This window comes from Mytilus trossulus, chromosome 6, assembly GCF_036588685.1.
Source record: "Mytilus trossulus isolate FHL-02 chromosome 6, PNRI_Mtr1.1.1.hap1, whole genome shotgun sequence".
NCBI classification, from domain to species: Eukaryota; Metazoa; Mollusca; class Bivalvia; order Mytilida; family Mytilidae; genus Mytilus; species Mytilus trossulus.
The window spans coordinates 5,191,196-5,207,135 of record NC_086378.1 but is presented as its reverse complement, the minus strand read 5'-3'; the positions used below and the strand labels follow the sequence as shown (position 1 = coordinate 5,207,135).

At 30.9% G+C, this 15,940-nt stretch overlaps 1 protein-coding gene across 1 annotated transcript; it reads left to right on the top strand.

Moving 5' to 3' along the window:
* The first annotated feature begins 2,855 nt into the window (after positions 1-2,855).
* Positions 2,856-14,607, top strand: LOC134720637 (1,25-dihydroxyvitamin D(3) 24-hydroxylase, mitochondrial-like). The gene is made up of 10 exons (XM_063583008.1): positions 2,856-2,973; positions 6,108-6,435; positions 8,172-8,362; positions 9,093-9,295; positions 10,316-10,516; positions 10,706-10,884; positions 11,818-11,981; positions 12,238-12,316; positions 12,545-12,698; positions 12,996-14,607. The coding sequence occupies exons 2-10, from the start codon at positions 6,190-6,192 to the stop codon at positions 13,148-13,150; spliced, it is 1,572 nt and encodes a 523-aa protein (XP_063439078.1). The 5' UTR covers positions 2,856-2,973; positions 6,108-6,189; the 3' UTR covers positions 13,151-14,607.
* Positions 14,608-15,940: the final 1,333 nt, after the last annotated feature.

The window sequence follows — 15,940 nt, the reverse complement described above, 5'->3', positions numbered from 1 at the left end:
CTGTCCTTGTTGGTATGTTTTTATTGAAATTTCAATGAAAATTATACTTTGAAGAAACTTCGGTGCACTAACTTTTTACAAAACAACCTTAAAATGCCATTTTTTCAATCTGTTGAATATGTTAAAATTTTATTATCCTTGAACTGAATAAACGTTTAACGTTATTGGCATAATATACGTTCCTGGAATAAAGATTTCACTAAAAGACTTCATTGCCATACCATATGTTTCTGGAATTAACATTTCACTTCATTGGCATAACATACGATACTGGAATAAAAAGTTCACTTCATTGCCATAACATATACGTTCCTGGAATAAACATTGTACTTCATTGCCATAACATATGTTCCTGGAATTAACTTTTCACTTCATTGGCATAACATATGTTCCTGGAATAAACATTTCACTTCATTGTCATAATATACGTTCCTGGAATAAACATTTCACTTCATTGGCATAATGTACGTTCCTGGAATAAACATTTCACTTCATTGTCATAATGTATGTTCCTGGAATAAAAAATTCACTTCAATGTCATAATAAAATTGAGAATGGAAATGGGGAATGTGTCTAAGAGACAACAACCCGACCATAGAAAAAAAATACAGAAGAAGGTAACCAACAGGTCTTCAATGTAGCGAGAAATTCCCGCACCCGGAGGCGTCCTTCAGCTGGCCCCTAAACAAATATATACTAGTTCAGTGATAATGAACACCATACTAAATTCCAAATTGTACACAAGAAACTAAAATTTAAAAAAAAACAAGACTAACAAAGGCCAGAGGCTCCTGACTTTGGACAGGCGCAAAAATGCGGCGGGGTTAAACATGTTTTTGAGATCTCATCCCTCCCCCTATACCTCTAGCCAATGAAGAAAAGTAAACGCATAACAATACGCACGTTTAAAATTCAGTTCAAGAGAAGTCCGAGTCTGATGTCAGAAGATGTAACCAAAGATATAAACAAAATGATAATAATGCATCAATAAAAACAGACTACTAGCAGTTAACTGACATGCCAGCTCCAGACTTCAATTAAACTGATTGAAAGATTATGTACGTTCCTGTAATAAACATTTCACTTCATTGTCATAATATACGTTCCTGGAATAAACATTGCACTTCATTGGCATAGCATACATTCCTGGAAAAAACATTTAACTTCATTGGCATAAAATACGTTCCTGGAATATACTTTTCACTTCATTGGAATAACATACGTACCTGGAATAAACATTTCACTTCATTGCCATAACATACGTTCCTGGAATAAACATTTCACTTCATTGGCATAGCATACATTCCTGGAATAAACATTTCACTTCATTGCCATAACATACGTTCCTGGAATAAACATTTCACTTCATTGTCATAACATACGTTCCTGGAATAAACATTTCACTTCATTGTCATAATGTACGTTCCTGGAATAAGCATTTCACTTCATTGTCATAACATACGATCCTGGAATAAAAACATAACTTCATTGCCATAACATACGTTCCTGGAATAAATTTATCACTTCATTGGCATAATGTACGTTCCTGGAATAAACATTTAACTTTCCCTCAGTGGCATACCACACGTTTCTTGACACATCTATTTATTAATTTGCTATTTTCACCTTTATTTATAAGAGTATTTCCAGCCCCTATAGAGAAATGTTATCTTAAACAACCGTTGTTTTTGTCGATTTCAATGCAGAGTTCAATGTACAGCAAAATATGTCAGCCACTGAAATAGACACAAAAATTACCACATATTAAAGGGGGAGGCAAAACTGTCATCTTTGGGAACGTTGTTTTTCTTGCTCTGTTCAACTATCAATTTTAAATGGTTTACAAAATCAACTTCATTAAATCAAGACGGTTACAAATCATTGACAATTAAAACATTAAAATTCAGCACACACGTGTTTATCATTAAAAGCAATAAAAAAAATAAGTTCAAAGATGTACAATTCTGAGAAAGAACATGTACAAAAGCGACAGAATAATCAAAACGAAAGAAATGAATTAAATGAATTTGTACAGAAAAAGATACCTTTTCTTATTGTACAAAATATGTTATTTTAGATGGTTTGGTAAATTTCATTAGATGTAAAATGGTATTATGTTGCACATAACTAACGACATTAACTATATTAAACGTTTAAAAGGGTTTCTTTTCTGTACAAATTAATTTAAACAAAAAAAACAGAAAAACTTAACAAACAAATACCACTATGTGTTGATTCATTAAAAAAATGTAATAGGATATGTTGGTTTTTTTTCAGAAATAAGAATACAAGAAATAATTTAAAATAAGTAATTAGTGTATTAAACTTAAAAGAATAAAAATGTCTCGTTACCGTTTCTGTGCATTCTTATCGTGCTGTTTTTACATTTTTGATTACCGACGCTTACTAAAAGTGTTAACAAGGTAGATAGATATACGTGCATAAGAAAATAACTTTTAAAAATTTTAATAACGTGCAAAATGATCTTGCAGAAATTCATCTACTTAATTTTTTTTTTTCGAGTTCTGAAATATTGAGTGCACAAACTGATTATAAAATCAACAAGTAGGTGTTAAATATGTGTAGTTTTAGATGTACATCAATCATTTCAAGTATAGAGAAGAAAGGGCGTTTAAATTCAAAGGTAAATTAAGTACATAAGTACGAATTGAGTCTCAGCCAATCGAAATGTAGGTTTTCTATATTCCTTTCATAGATTTGCCATGAATCCAAAGGTGGATTAAGCCCCTCCCCTTTCTAGTCCGCTAGTGAATGAGTTTTTCAATATGTATGACGCCTTCTGTGCTATATATAGCGCTAGTAAATGTCTTCTCTACAATCAATCGTAGTAGTAAAGTTGATTAAACATACTAGGATTATAGGCTTTTCCATAAATATAAATAAATGCTGAACTTAAGTGTTTTAATGTTATGTTGAATTTGAATTTCTGGCTATAAGTTCGCTTCTTTAAAGGTGAGTTTTATTTCACTCTTTTTATGTTTTGTTTTCATTTAATTTGATTTAGTTCATCAAAAGATATGTCAGGGGAACATGACAAGGTAAAAAGTACACCAAAGTGTGTCTTAAGTGCATGCACATGTTTTTGTTATTATATTACATTGTATTAGATTTGCAAGGATACTTAATATTACGAACTTTTACAATGCAATTTTACAAGGTATTGCTTAATTCAGCAATGCAATTCTACATGATATTGCTGACTTTTGCATTGCAACATGGTATTGCTGACTTTTCATTGCTGCATGGTATTGCTGACTTTTTGCAATGCATTTGTACAATGTATTGCTGACTTATACAATGCCATTAAGCTCTGTTTTACTGAATTTTGCAACGTAATTATGCTTGGTGTTTGAAATGAAATTTTAACCACTACTACTGACTATTGCAATGATGATGGACTTTGGCAATGCAATCATCCTTGGTATTGCCGAATTTTGCGATGCAATATTTTTACATGGCATTACTGAAATTTTCCGAGCAGTTGTGCATGGTTTTACTGAACTTTTGCCATGCAAAATATCTGCAAAAATGTCAGAGTAATAATTTATATGTGACTATGACATGTTGAATACATTAGTATTCATGCAAAATTAATGACTTTTTCTTTTGTTTTCTTTTCATGCTGTTAAATATAATTCTGTTAAATGTGCATAACAATAACTGTTGGAATGCGTTCAAGTATTAATTCAGTTTAATATGCTACTATATACTTAAAGGTTGGGTATTACTTACAATGTATTTTGTGAACGATGTATAATAATAAAATATATAGTCGACGGTTTAATAATATAGTGCACCTGATAACATATATATATATTATTAACTCAAGATATACTGTTGAGAAAGTGCAGATAATAGTCATAAAATAAATTTGTTTATTTGATTTTTTACTGTGATAATGTGTTTCCATTATGAAACGTTTGAATTATGACGCCAATATCTGTAAAACATTCATACAAAACTAATGCTTGTTTACTACAACGTTTTTTTGTCATATATAAAATAGTAACATCTTAAATAGCTACATTTTTATCGGAAATCAATAAGGGCAAAGAGAACTATTTTATCTATCTATTAATTGTCTTATTTATATCTATTGAAAATCTTGTACATGTTTATGTTGGACTGCAAAGATAAACTAGCGATGAGTCCAAAAATAAGGGCATTGGTAATGCTCCTAAATAATCAAACATTAATACTACCTAAATCAACACAAGGACTATCATGATTTAATTCGACGTGACTTAAAAGTTATAATAAAATAAGTCGCTGACGTATAACTTCAATATCTATTTATTACGTATTTATCTTGCATTGAATTAAGAAAATACTTCGGACTTATCAATGCAGTTGTCCTAATGATTCTGAATATTCTAAGTCATAATTTTGAATTTGCTTTTTGCGATTTAGCTTAAACTGCAGTATAAGCATATAAATGATATACAAGTTGTACAATAAAACATGAACTAGATATATCCCTTTGTAAGAAAGCATAACTCTAGTATCAATGCAGACTATATAGGTTACATAAGTATACGGATACTTATAAAAGTTATATTATTACACTATATTATTACATGAAATTTAAACTTGTATTGTTATATGTTGGCATTCTGTCAAAGGTCATTTTAAAACATTTGTAAATATAACCAAATATTAAAATTCTAAATTCTTCGCTAAAAAATATTTAAAAAAAATAATAACTGGAAAGAATTGTACCACAATTTCAAATACTGATTGCTATGACGACGTTACAGTACTATTTTTTATGCATAACTCCAAGTTTTATCCTTTTTTTTCAATAACAGTTTGTGAAATACGCATGAAACATCTAAAATTCTATATAAGTCGATCAATTCTGTCGATTTTTTACACCAAGAAACATATTGTTCAGGTCAAATGATATCTATTCAGTGCTATGTAGATTATAAGCTCGTTAAGGTTAGAATCAAAGTTATTGGTATCTAGTAAGAGAAGGATTTCTTGAATGAAAAACCACATCACTAAATGAATAAATTAGAACACGGTCAGTGAACCTTTTTAGCCGTTTGATTGTGTTAGAATTTTACATATTCAAGTTATTCAAGGCATGCTGATGTACAATTTCTATTTTGATCAGTAAAATTTACAAAATGACAGAGATTTTAATAGCTCAGTACAAGGAAAGCATGATAGTTTTATTGGTTAGGTCTTTTTTTATTCGATTGTAAGTAACGCGATGTATTAGGAACAGGAAAATATACATTGTTAGTATGAATGAAATTAAAGCTATCTTACAGAACATAAAAGGATGACGACAATTTCCTACTTGCATAAATATAAAAATTAATGATTTTAAACCTATAAAAATACTATGTTATGAACCGTGTGACCCAGTACAGTAGAGTAAAAGTTAGTACTGAAATAAAACTCTAGATCTCCGACAGCTGTTGGAGAATAAACAATATATTCCGATCAATGTCATTTTACCGAAAGTAAATAGGATATTTCTGTCATTTCATAAAGTCAAGAAACTTAAAAACTGATTTCAAACATGTGTTGCTTGGATATAATTGCGAGAAGGTAGATCTAAAGTATTAATTAAGTATTGTCAACATTGAACTTTTATGTGAACCTTGAAAGTCGACATTAAATAAGTCAATTGATTTCTTATAGCGAGATATAGCAGAATAGTAGTCGAGTGCATTACCGGTTGTGTTTATTTAAGCTGTGAGAGAAAACACTTAAAAATAACTATTGTGATCATGAGTTGCACACAATGCAGAAGCTACTCATTCAACAAATTTATGTTTTTTTTTTCTTGAGATAATGCAAACATTGGTGCAAACAATCTATTAAAGAACGTACGCAGTGACCTACTCTATTTCGGGTTCGAAGCGAGGTTATACACGTAGTACTTTCATTCTTACTCAAGACGCGGGCGTACTAAGGTTGGAAAGAATAGTATAAGAATTATGGCTTTTCACTTCTAAGCATATTCATGATTTTTCGTAACGTTTGGATATTTTGAATAAGTGATTTGGATGTAGCTGTTTACTATACAATTATTCTATACATATCTTGAACTCTTTTTCGTTCACTTTCAGGAATGAATACATACTAGAAACTGACAGTAACGATTAGCAGAAAATTCGACAAAATTATCTGAAAAATATACTAACCAAATCAATGGCTGAACATATAGTTAAACGGGTCTTATCGACAGCAACCAACATTGCATCGAAATCTCCAAAGAGACTTTTAACAACCGATCATGCAGCGACTACCGCTAAAACAACATCCACTATATCAATGGACGATATTCCAATGACCAAGACAATGGTAGATCTACCTGGACCTAACGGGTACCCACTCGTTGGCACCGCACCGGAATATTTCAAAGGAGAAAATAAAGGACAAATGCACAAAGTTCAGGTAAGCGATTTAATCTTATTTTCTAGTTATTTACCTTTCAAAACGATAATTGAATTATCAATACACCGCTACTTCTTTTCTAAAAGCAGTAATAATTTCATTTTACAGTTTTGTTGAAGCATGTAAATATTATTGAGAGCTAATATAAAATAGGGCAAGGGGCCAGTAATGGTGAATATACTTTAACAAAATTTATGTACTGAAAGGTCGTTACACTATGATATATAGGGTTTTAATCAGTATAAGATGCCTCAGTATAAAACTTAAGCTACTAATGACAGAGAAAAGTACATATTCTGACATAGTTAAGATTATCAAATTGTATTAAATATCTTAAATTACGTTGATTTATTTTTGTAGTGCGTTCAAAAATGCTATTTTGACTAGATTTATTGTACTGGCTAAATTTATCACTTCAAAGGGGATTGAATGACTTGTTTCGACTCAAAGTTAAAAGAAAACATAGGCAAAATGAGATCAAGCCACCTGCAGCCTTAATATCGTGTTAAAGAAAATAGAATTACTTTTCAATATGCGATCTATCTAAATCTAGTGTTAATGTACATGTATTTAAACCAAATGTACCGTATAATTACTATCCATGATGTTCAGAGTATTTGGCATATAAAGTATTTACATATAAAGTATTTAGAAAATCCATTCATCTCTATTTTATTATACAAATATGCATTTGGAAACGATTTTAGTATACATTTAAATAAATGTTTAAATGATATTATAGTCAGTACATTAAGATGCAAATTATCATAATTTTTATTTTGAGAACAGTTACAAAAAAAATAATGTACTTTATTTCAATGAATAGAGTGTAGGCCGTTTAACCGGTAAAGATTGTTCACTAAATAAACCCAAGCAGTATCGCCTTATTGATCGAAGACAACCTATTCTGACACTATCTAGATTTTCTGCACTTGTATGAATTTCTGAGATTTCTCCGGATTTAGACGCATCAATATGGCAGCTATGCAACGTATATTGAGTGCGTTTACATTAATCAAAACTTGTGTTATCAGGAAAACAGTTAAACACCTCTGACGTTAAGTTACATGCAGAGAATTTTTTTTCACTTGCGATAACCTACTTGCATCTTTAAAATATTTGATAATATTGGAATAGTACGAATATTGTCATTCATCCGTTGTAAAAAAAAAAACCTTTAACCAAGACGTAATTGTTTGAATGATTATTAGAGTATAAATTTGACCTCAGATTGTGTAAAGTACTTGTTTTATTAGTAGATTCTTCACATCTAGAAACCAAATGTAATTTAGTCCCGATACTTAATACCCACAATCAGCTTTTCAGATAAACGTTATCATAATGTGTTAATTTACTGCTTGTTAAAGGGTAACCTTGTAATCAGAAGACTACTACTGTTTAGACCGTTCTTATAAAAGTGCATGCTATCACTCACAGTTCAGAAATTATTTAACGTATCAAAGTGTTTAACATATGCCACTTTTATTTGCTTTTCAATCTTTTAACAGTCTTTTTTTTTCACAAATAAACGTTTACAAAGGAATGTCGATGCTTATAAAATAAAAAAGAATGTATTATATTGATAGCAGGACGACAATACCGTACGAAATATATAATGAAATGATTGACTATTTCTTATTGTCCACTTGCAAATGTTTTGTGCATATTATAGATGATATAAATGTGCTAAAAACATTCATTTACTTAATTAATAACGTTTAATATTTTTCTTACAGCGACGATTTCATGAGATGTATGGGCCTATTTTCAAAGAAAAATTAGGACCAGTAACTAACATTTCTATAGCTGACCCCAATCTTGTCGAGGAGGTTGTCCGGAGCGAAGGAAAGTTTCCAAACAGACCACCTTATCCCTCTTGGACAATATACAAGAAAATGAGGACACAAGCCAATGGCCTCATGACAGTGTGAGTATAGATAATTTCTTTTTCTTTATTTTTTGGTGTTTACCGCCACTTTAAAGCACCGCATTTAGGCTATTTCGTGGCGGCCAGTTTTTATTGGTGGAGGAAGCCGGAGTGCCCGCGGAAAACCACTCGCCTACCGAGGCCCCCTATAGTATAGATAATTGTTTTTTCATGGATATCTTGTTGAAGTTCAGTGCATTGTTAATTTTGTCTTTTTCTAGTGTAGAGTATTTGAAGTTGTTTTTTTTATTTAATTAATGTTTATATATCATACGAGTGTGATTATTTATTTATTGGCAAATTTTTTTTATCTTTTTGTTTTTGTAAATTTTGATTTATGTTTCTATTCCATTTACTGAACTTAGTGTAAAAAAAGGTTATTCAGGAAACATTTTTTAATTAAATATAGTACATAGTTGTAATTACATGTATATTTATACAGAAAACGCTGTGACATGACACAGACAGCAGTTAAACGACATCTTACTTAAAATTAGTAACTAACAGAAGATTTACGTTTATTTTCTTGTTATTTGGGAAAAGAATATGTTGAAGACCAAAACAAGTCTGTGGGGTATACACACGAGAATTTTTGAAGAAAATAAGTAGATGATAGTCCGAAGAATATACTTATTTATAATCATATATCAAAAGACAATCTTACTGCTGTTCAAATAAAACAAAATGATTTCGCCTTTGAAATAACATGTATTTCTTTCATTATTTTCAGTTCAAATCATGAAGAATGGTCAACATGTCGCACCGCCATTAGTAAACACATGCTAAAACCAAAGACCGTACTACAATATGTCGATGTAATGAACGAAGTTGTTACAGATTTTGTTAACAGACTGAAATATGCACGAGACAATCATGCAACAAATAGTGCAGTACCAGATCTTCAAAACGAATTATCTAAGTGGGCAATTGAATGTAAGTTATTTTAAGCTTTCATAATTATGGCTAGTTTCCACTTCAGACTTATAAAGGGTCCCGATTACTATACAATGCCACTATCATCATCATCATATTTCGCCAATACAGTATATTAGAAAAATAAACCAATTTGTGAAGTTGATTGTAGTATGTTGTGGCTATTACGACAACATCACTTAATATCACAATCTAAAATGACATTACCATATAAATAGGTTAGACAAAAGGAACAGAAAAGATGAATGAATTGAATGTTGGTTACATGAATGAATCTGTCCTATTTACCAGTACAAAAAGAATACAGAGACAATTGTTAAGTCCCCTACAGAGAAATAAATATCAACTGATTATATATCTTTTCAATCAAATAAAGTTATATTGACAAGGTTGGAAAAGGATATATTCTATAATTGTTTTATCAGAAATAAGAATAAGTGAAAATGCAATTATAGCAATTGTGTAGAACAACTTACAAGAATAGGCTTACATCTAAATGCAAGACCTAAATCGTTTATCTTAAGTGTCTTTTGTTGGTTTCCCGTTTGAACCCCAAGAACAGATATAAAAGATTTAAATATTCATTGATGGCATATCTTTGTATTGTATTACAATGTCAAGACATGAACCCTTAGAGGGTTGAATGAGTATGGAATGTTGAACCCAACAATCGTACAAATAACCTTGTGTAATTTGATATTGACCTGATGCAGTAAAGACTGTCCAAAGGGCACTGATTGAAAATAACAACACAAATATCATATGGTCCAGGAAACATGTTTCAAATCATTATATATTCAATAGGATTTAAAAGTAAAGAAAAAAAGTTATTAAGAGTCTTTCGAAATATGAACTTTGTGCACTGTTATTTTTCACATACTCATAATGTGTTTACGATTTGTCTTTTAAAACTCTAAATGATGAGTGGAAGACTCCATTAAAAAAATATCTGACACATAGTTTCTATCTTTCAAACTCTATACTTTAAGACTTGTTCTTAATTACGTATTTAAATTTCAGCTATTGCTTCAGTATTGTTAGAAACTAGACTTGGCTGCCTTGATGAGAACGTATCTTCAGAGAATCAAGCTTTCATTGATGCTGTCGGTGACATGTTCAAAACTGGACATCAATTAATGGTGTTTGCAGAACTTCATAAACGTTTTGGAACAAAGACGTGGAAAACTCACGTGGATGCATGGGATACAATATACAGAGTTGGTAAGTCATAAATCACAACATATGTTTATCCATAAAAAAATATATATAAAACAAAACGACGAAAAAGAGAGATCTACAAAGGCAATATAGTTGGTTTCAATACCTTTTTTATTTTCAAACGTGCATGCAGTAATTGATTTGGCTTCAAACTTATTTCTGTTCTATAAAGGCAATATTTATTTTTTATAGCTGGAGAACACATTGATAAAAAGTTGGCAGATATAACAGAAAAGTATGAGAGATTACAGAGTGGTTCCGAAGATGATAATAAAGCCTCGTTCTTGGAACACTTACTCGGAAATGAAAATCTGCCTTTAGATGCTGTGTATGCCAATACAACCGAACTGATGTTAGCTGGTTTAGACACGGTAAGTTTACGGTTTATCTGCATGGTACTAATTTAAATGATGTTAGTATTGCACTTTGACCTTTAGTTGTTTAGTTTACAAAAACTATGTTTATCTTTAAAATCAAAAACTTTGATCTTTCTGTTGTATCCATTTCATTGCGATAAAAACTCCATTCTTAAAATTTTCTACGGTTTTTATTACGATTTTAATATCGTCTCTCTACTGATATGTTTTTATATTCAAATCCGAATGGTGTACCTATTTTTTACACCTTTAATATAGTCAGCAATTTCTTTAGTTTGATTAGCGTTTTAGATAAGTTAATGTATATTTATTTTGAAGACATTTCTTGTAACACCCGGAAATATTTCACTTAACGTTTTATTGAAGTATTCAAATAATAAAATAAACATAAATAATAGTACAACGAATATTCTGTCACGCATGCGTGGGGTTGAATTGTGGAGCATAAAGAATCTTTTCAGTAATAAAATATCAAAACGTTCTCGTGCCACGTTAGTTTATGTTGAATCAAATTTCATGAGCGTTTACATAAGAATTGACTAAACTTTAACAACCTATGTTATCATTATTGTGGAGCGTTAGAGTGTAGTAAAGGCTGCGGTTTTTTATTAGCGGTGGTCTATCGGTCTGATCTTAACTGATAATCTCACATCATAAAGAATAAATTGTTCTGAAGCAATCGTATTATACTATTTAGTTGTCATAGAATGGGCACACCTACCGCGGAGATTGAAGGTTTTGTTCAAATTTGTTAGTATATCCATTTTAATGATACTTTGAAATACCTTATAAGGGTCAGGAGTTTTAACAGTAACACTGGGACAATTCTGTATAGTAAAGCCTATCCACAATAAAATATTTGTTATTCTAAAGACAAATTGCGGTTAAGATAAACTTAATATCTTAAATATATATTCTTTATTTCAGTCGGCAAACGCCATGGGTATGGTTACGTATCTGTTATCAAGAAATCCTAGAGTGCAAGAAAAGCTTATTAAAGAAGTTGATTCGGTTCTTCAGAATAGAATATGTACTGCTGAAGAGTTATCGAACATGACATATGCAAGAGCAGTTGTTAAGGAAACTCTCAGGTGAGTACCTCTTTTAAGATTTTGAACTCGGTAATCTTTAAACCCGTTCATGTAACAAACCAAAGAGCGACAAATCAAAACTTATTCAATTTGATAACATAAAATAAAAGATATTTCAAAACCTGTTAACTTTTTCTAATTGTAATTTATGATTTGTGCATTATACAAATTGTGTGAAAATGCAATCTTATAGTATTCTGGTATTATCTTTTAGATTGTAATGCAAATTTATAGTGTTCTGTTTTTTAACTTTCAGATTGTTTCCTGTTATACCTATCAATGCCCGCGTCATGACAGAAGACACAACCATCGGTGGCTACCTCATACCGAAAGGGGTAAGTGTTTTTGATTTTTAGATTCCAATTCTAAATTCGTTTTGGAATTGAATCATCTGTATTTTATATTCGCATTCTAAATTCGTTTTGTTAGTAAATTTTCATATGTTAAAAGTGTTGCAGAAAGCTAATTCTCATTTGAAATATTATGTTTTCGTAAAAAAATGTTGATAAAATGTTTTCATTTATCTCCACTTTCAACATAATCATGGCTTTTTTTAATTTCAGACTTGTATCCTATTAAATACGTTTACCATGTCACGTGATGGAACTCAATTTGTAAATCCTGACGATTTTATCCCAGAGAGGTGGGAAAGAGATAGTAACAAATGGAATCCTTTCAGTAACTTGCCTTTTGGATTCGGTGCTAGAAGTTGTGCTGGTTAGTATATTATGATTGATATCTTAATAATAAAGATCATTTCTTGTTTATCATGACTTACTTACTTACTGCCCATTACGCCCATTGGCGTGTGGGTATTATATATTTTTCATTTAATAAGACCATACGTACTAGCGCACAGAAGGCTTTCTAAGATTCCGATAAAGTAACGCTTTGTAATATTAGGATAAAATAACGCTTTTCAAGAAATTATTTGCAGTAATTTGATAAAGTTTCATTGTTTTACTTTGTACTTAAAAACATCAGATCTGTAAGTGATATTTTTTTTAATTTCAGGGCGTAGAATGGCACAACAAGAACTGTATTTAGCCATTATTCGGCTGGCTCAAAACTTCTGGCTCGCACCTTCTAAAGACTTTGATGCCGAGCCAACCTTAAGGACGGTACTAACATTTGAAAAAGATATACCAGTTGAATTTCAAGACCGATAATTATAGCAGTATATGAGGTCTAAGTTTTCGGGCAACTTGCAATGATTCAGAAGATCAAAAGACAACGAAACAAAATGTTTCGTGTGGTGAAACGGGTATACAAACTTGAACTTTTCGTTTTAATGTGGTATGTCCATTTATTGTTTATTGAACAGATATGTTATTTATCATCTGTTGAAATCCCTCGGAACATACCTCAAGCAAAGTCGTATAGATTATAGTGAAATCTCGTTCAAAAGCGAGGTACGTCTGATACGTCTCGTTTTGTGAGCGAGATTTGGAGAGCATTTACTCTTTAATGATTGTGTTCAAACAGCTGAGGTTTTCTTTCAATGTGACTGTCCTCTAACGACAATGTGATGTCATTGAATAACGGGTATTTTTTTCATTATTTAAAAAACATTATATCATATATCGCCATTTATCAATGCAATCTTGAACAAAGAATCTGTGCCTTAAATGTTTTATTATTGAAAAAAAAATATAAATATTATAACGACTCATAACTGGACTTCTCAGTTATACAGATTTATTATAGGAAAGTGAAACGACTGAATGTGTTTGGGAAGTGACCATAAAGAACAAATGTTTCTGAGTCGAACAATCAATTCGGAGAATTTAAAACTACACTTAAAATAAAAGTATTTTGTATAATTTTGCACGATTTTGGGTATAACAAACCTTATTTCTTTTAAATATGGTTCCCGCTATTTTTTTTATTAATGACTTTTGGTGCAGTTAAAGGTTTCACATAAATGTTTGTTTTCATCCTTTTCAGTTTTTGTTTACGGACATTCACATACCTGCACTGTATTACTAGTTTAACAAGAACAAGATTAATGTGTCATTTATTGGTCACTTTCCAAACATATGCAGTCTATTTCAATTAAGTATATACTATCATGTACGCGTATCAACGATGTCAACAGAGCGTAAACCTCGTTCTGAAGACTATATTTTAAATGACCGTATTTAGATTTCAGGTAAAAGTATTGTATTTCTCTTCAGGTATTTTGTTATATTGTAAATTTATGTGAGGAATGACTTTCAATTTTTCAAACAATACAAATGTTAAATTTGCACTCTGATGTTTCTTTCTTCTAAGTGTATTATAAAACGACAAAAGTATGCTTTTTTTAATTGTTTACTCGTGAAGAAAAATTTCTAAATTTGTTATAGGCATATAGAATTGGTTTCGATATTATTCGACTCTCAATTTTCATTATTATGTGTTGTTGATTTTTTTCTCTCTTATGTAGTTGAAAAATGATATCGTTATTTGTTTATTTATTGTTATTTTGAATAAATTATTTAAAACTCATTATTTAAACATGAATATGTTTATATGTGATGCCATTTTCATTGAAGCATAATTATGGATTCATATATAACACGTGACTACAGGTATAGAGGAAATGTTATACAGTTGTATGTTGTTAAATAAATATTTTAACTTATTTGTTCTTGTTTAACATTGAATTACACCGAAAATGACCCAGTTCACTCCTTCTGAAGTGCGTGTTAAGGGGAAGGTTTAAGTTGCCCTTGTAGAATGTTTTTCATACTTTAATTAACGACTGATAAATCTCTTTACCAACTGTTTTGACATGTGTTTTCGTCATACTTACAATGTAACAAGTGGAACAATGAATTAACATCAATTTACCGAAAATCAGAGAAGTCCAAATGCCACCAAAAATGCAAAATGGAAAATACTTAAACTTTTACCTTGAATCAAACAACTAGAAAATACCAACATGAAATGGAATACTAATTTATGTCTTTGTCGAAATTTAACTGTACAATATTTGGTGGATTTATAAAAGTACAGTCAAACGTTCTCTGAAGGTCACCTCTACTTTTGCAAAAACATGTGTTGTCAGGTCACTTCTTTATATTCTGCTGTAAATGTACACGTACATATACATCGTCAATCTCGATTCCTTATAAGGTCAGTTTGCTAACGTCCCGCGAATGACCTTTATATTCAGGTGCGAATGTACCGGTATTTATTATAAATATATATTTGTAACTATATTTACTGGTTAAAAAATGTCTGTTTCACAGATGATGACGGATGTGTTTTGATTGTAGTTACCACAATCCCGTCCTATTTTCGACACATGTGACCCCCCGTTAATCACCTGTCACAGGTTTGTATAAACAAAACGACGAGCGCCACATATGGAGCAGGATCTGCATACCCTTCCAGAGCAGATGAGATCACCTCCAGTTTTCAGTTGGGTTTGTGATGCTCAGTATTTTATTTTCTATGGGTTTTTTTTATGAATTCTTGTTTGTCTTTTAATATTATTCTTTGTGTTCATGGCATAGATAGTTTATTTTCGACTTATGAGTTTAAATGTCCTTTTAGTATTTTCCGGCTCTCTGTCTAATGCACATATATTGTCATAAGCTATGGTATTATACTGTAGAGGCGCGGCACAGAAGTTTGAAAGCCTTAACACAATTACGAAAATACTTTATATTTAAAAAAAAACATTACAAAAAAAGTACAAGAGAAATCCTATCTATAAACAACGGATACCTTCTTCAAGACACGATAGGGGTCAATCAAAGCACACCAAATAAAATGGACACAATCCTGTCAAAATAGAGCGGCGAAAGATACTAAAAGGATATTCAAACTCAAAACGAAAAAGAAAGAAACCATTTTGTCAGAAAAGGCAATATATCAATATGATTCCAACTATACAAACGGTACAGTGTCGTGTGGTAAACATCAAAGACACAGCTACCCAACAACTTGGTCAAAAATAACAGTAGCAG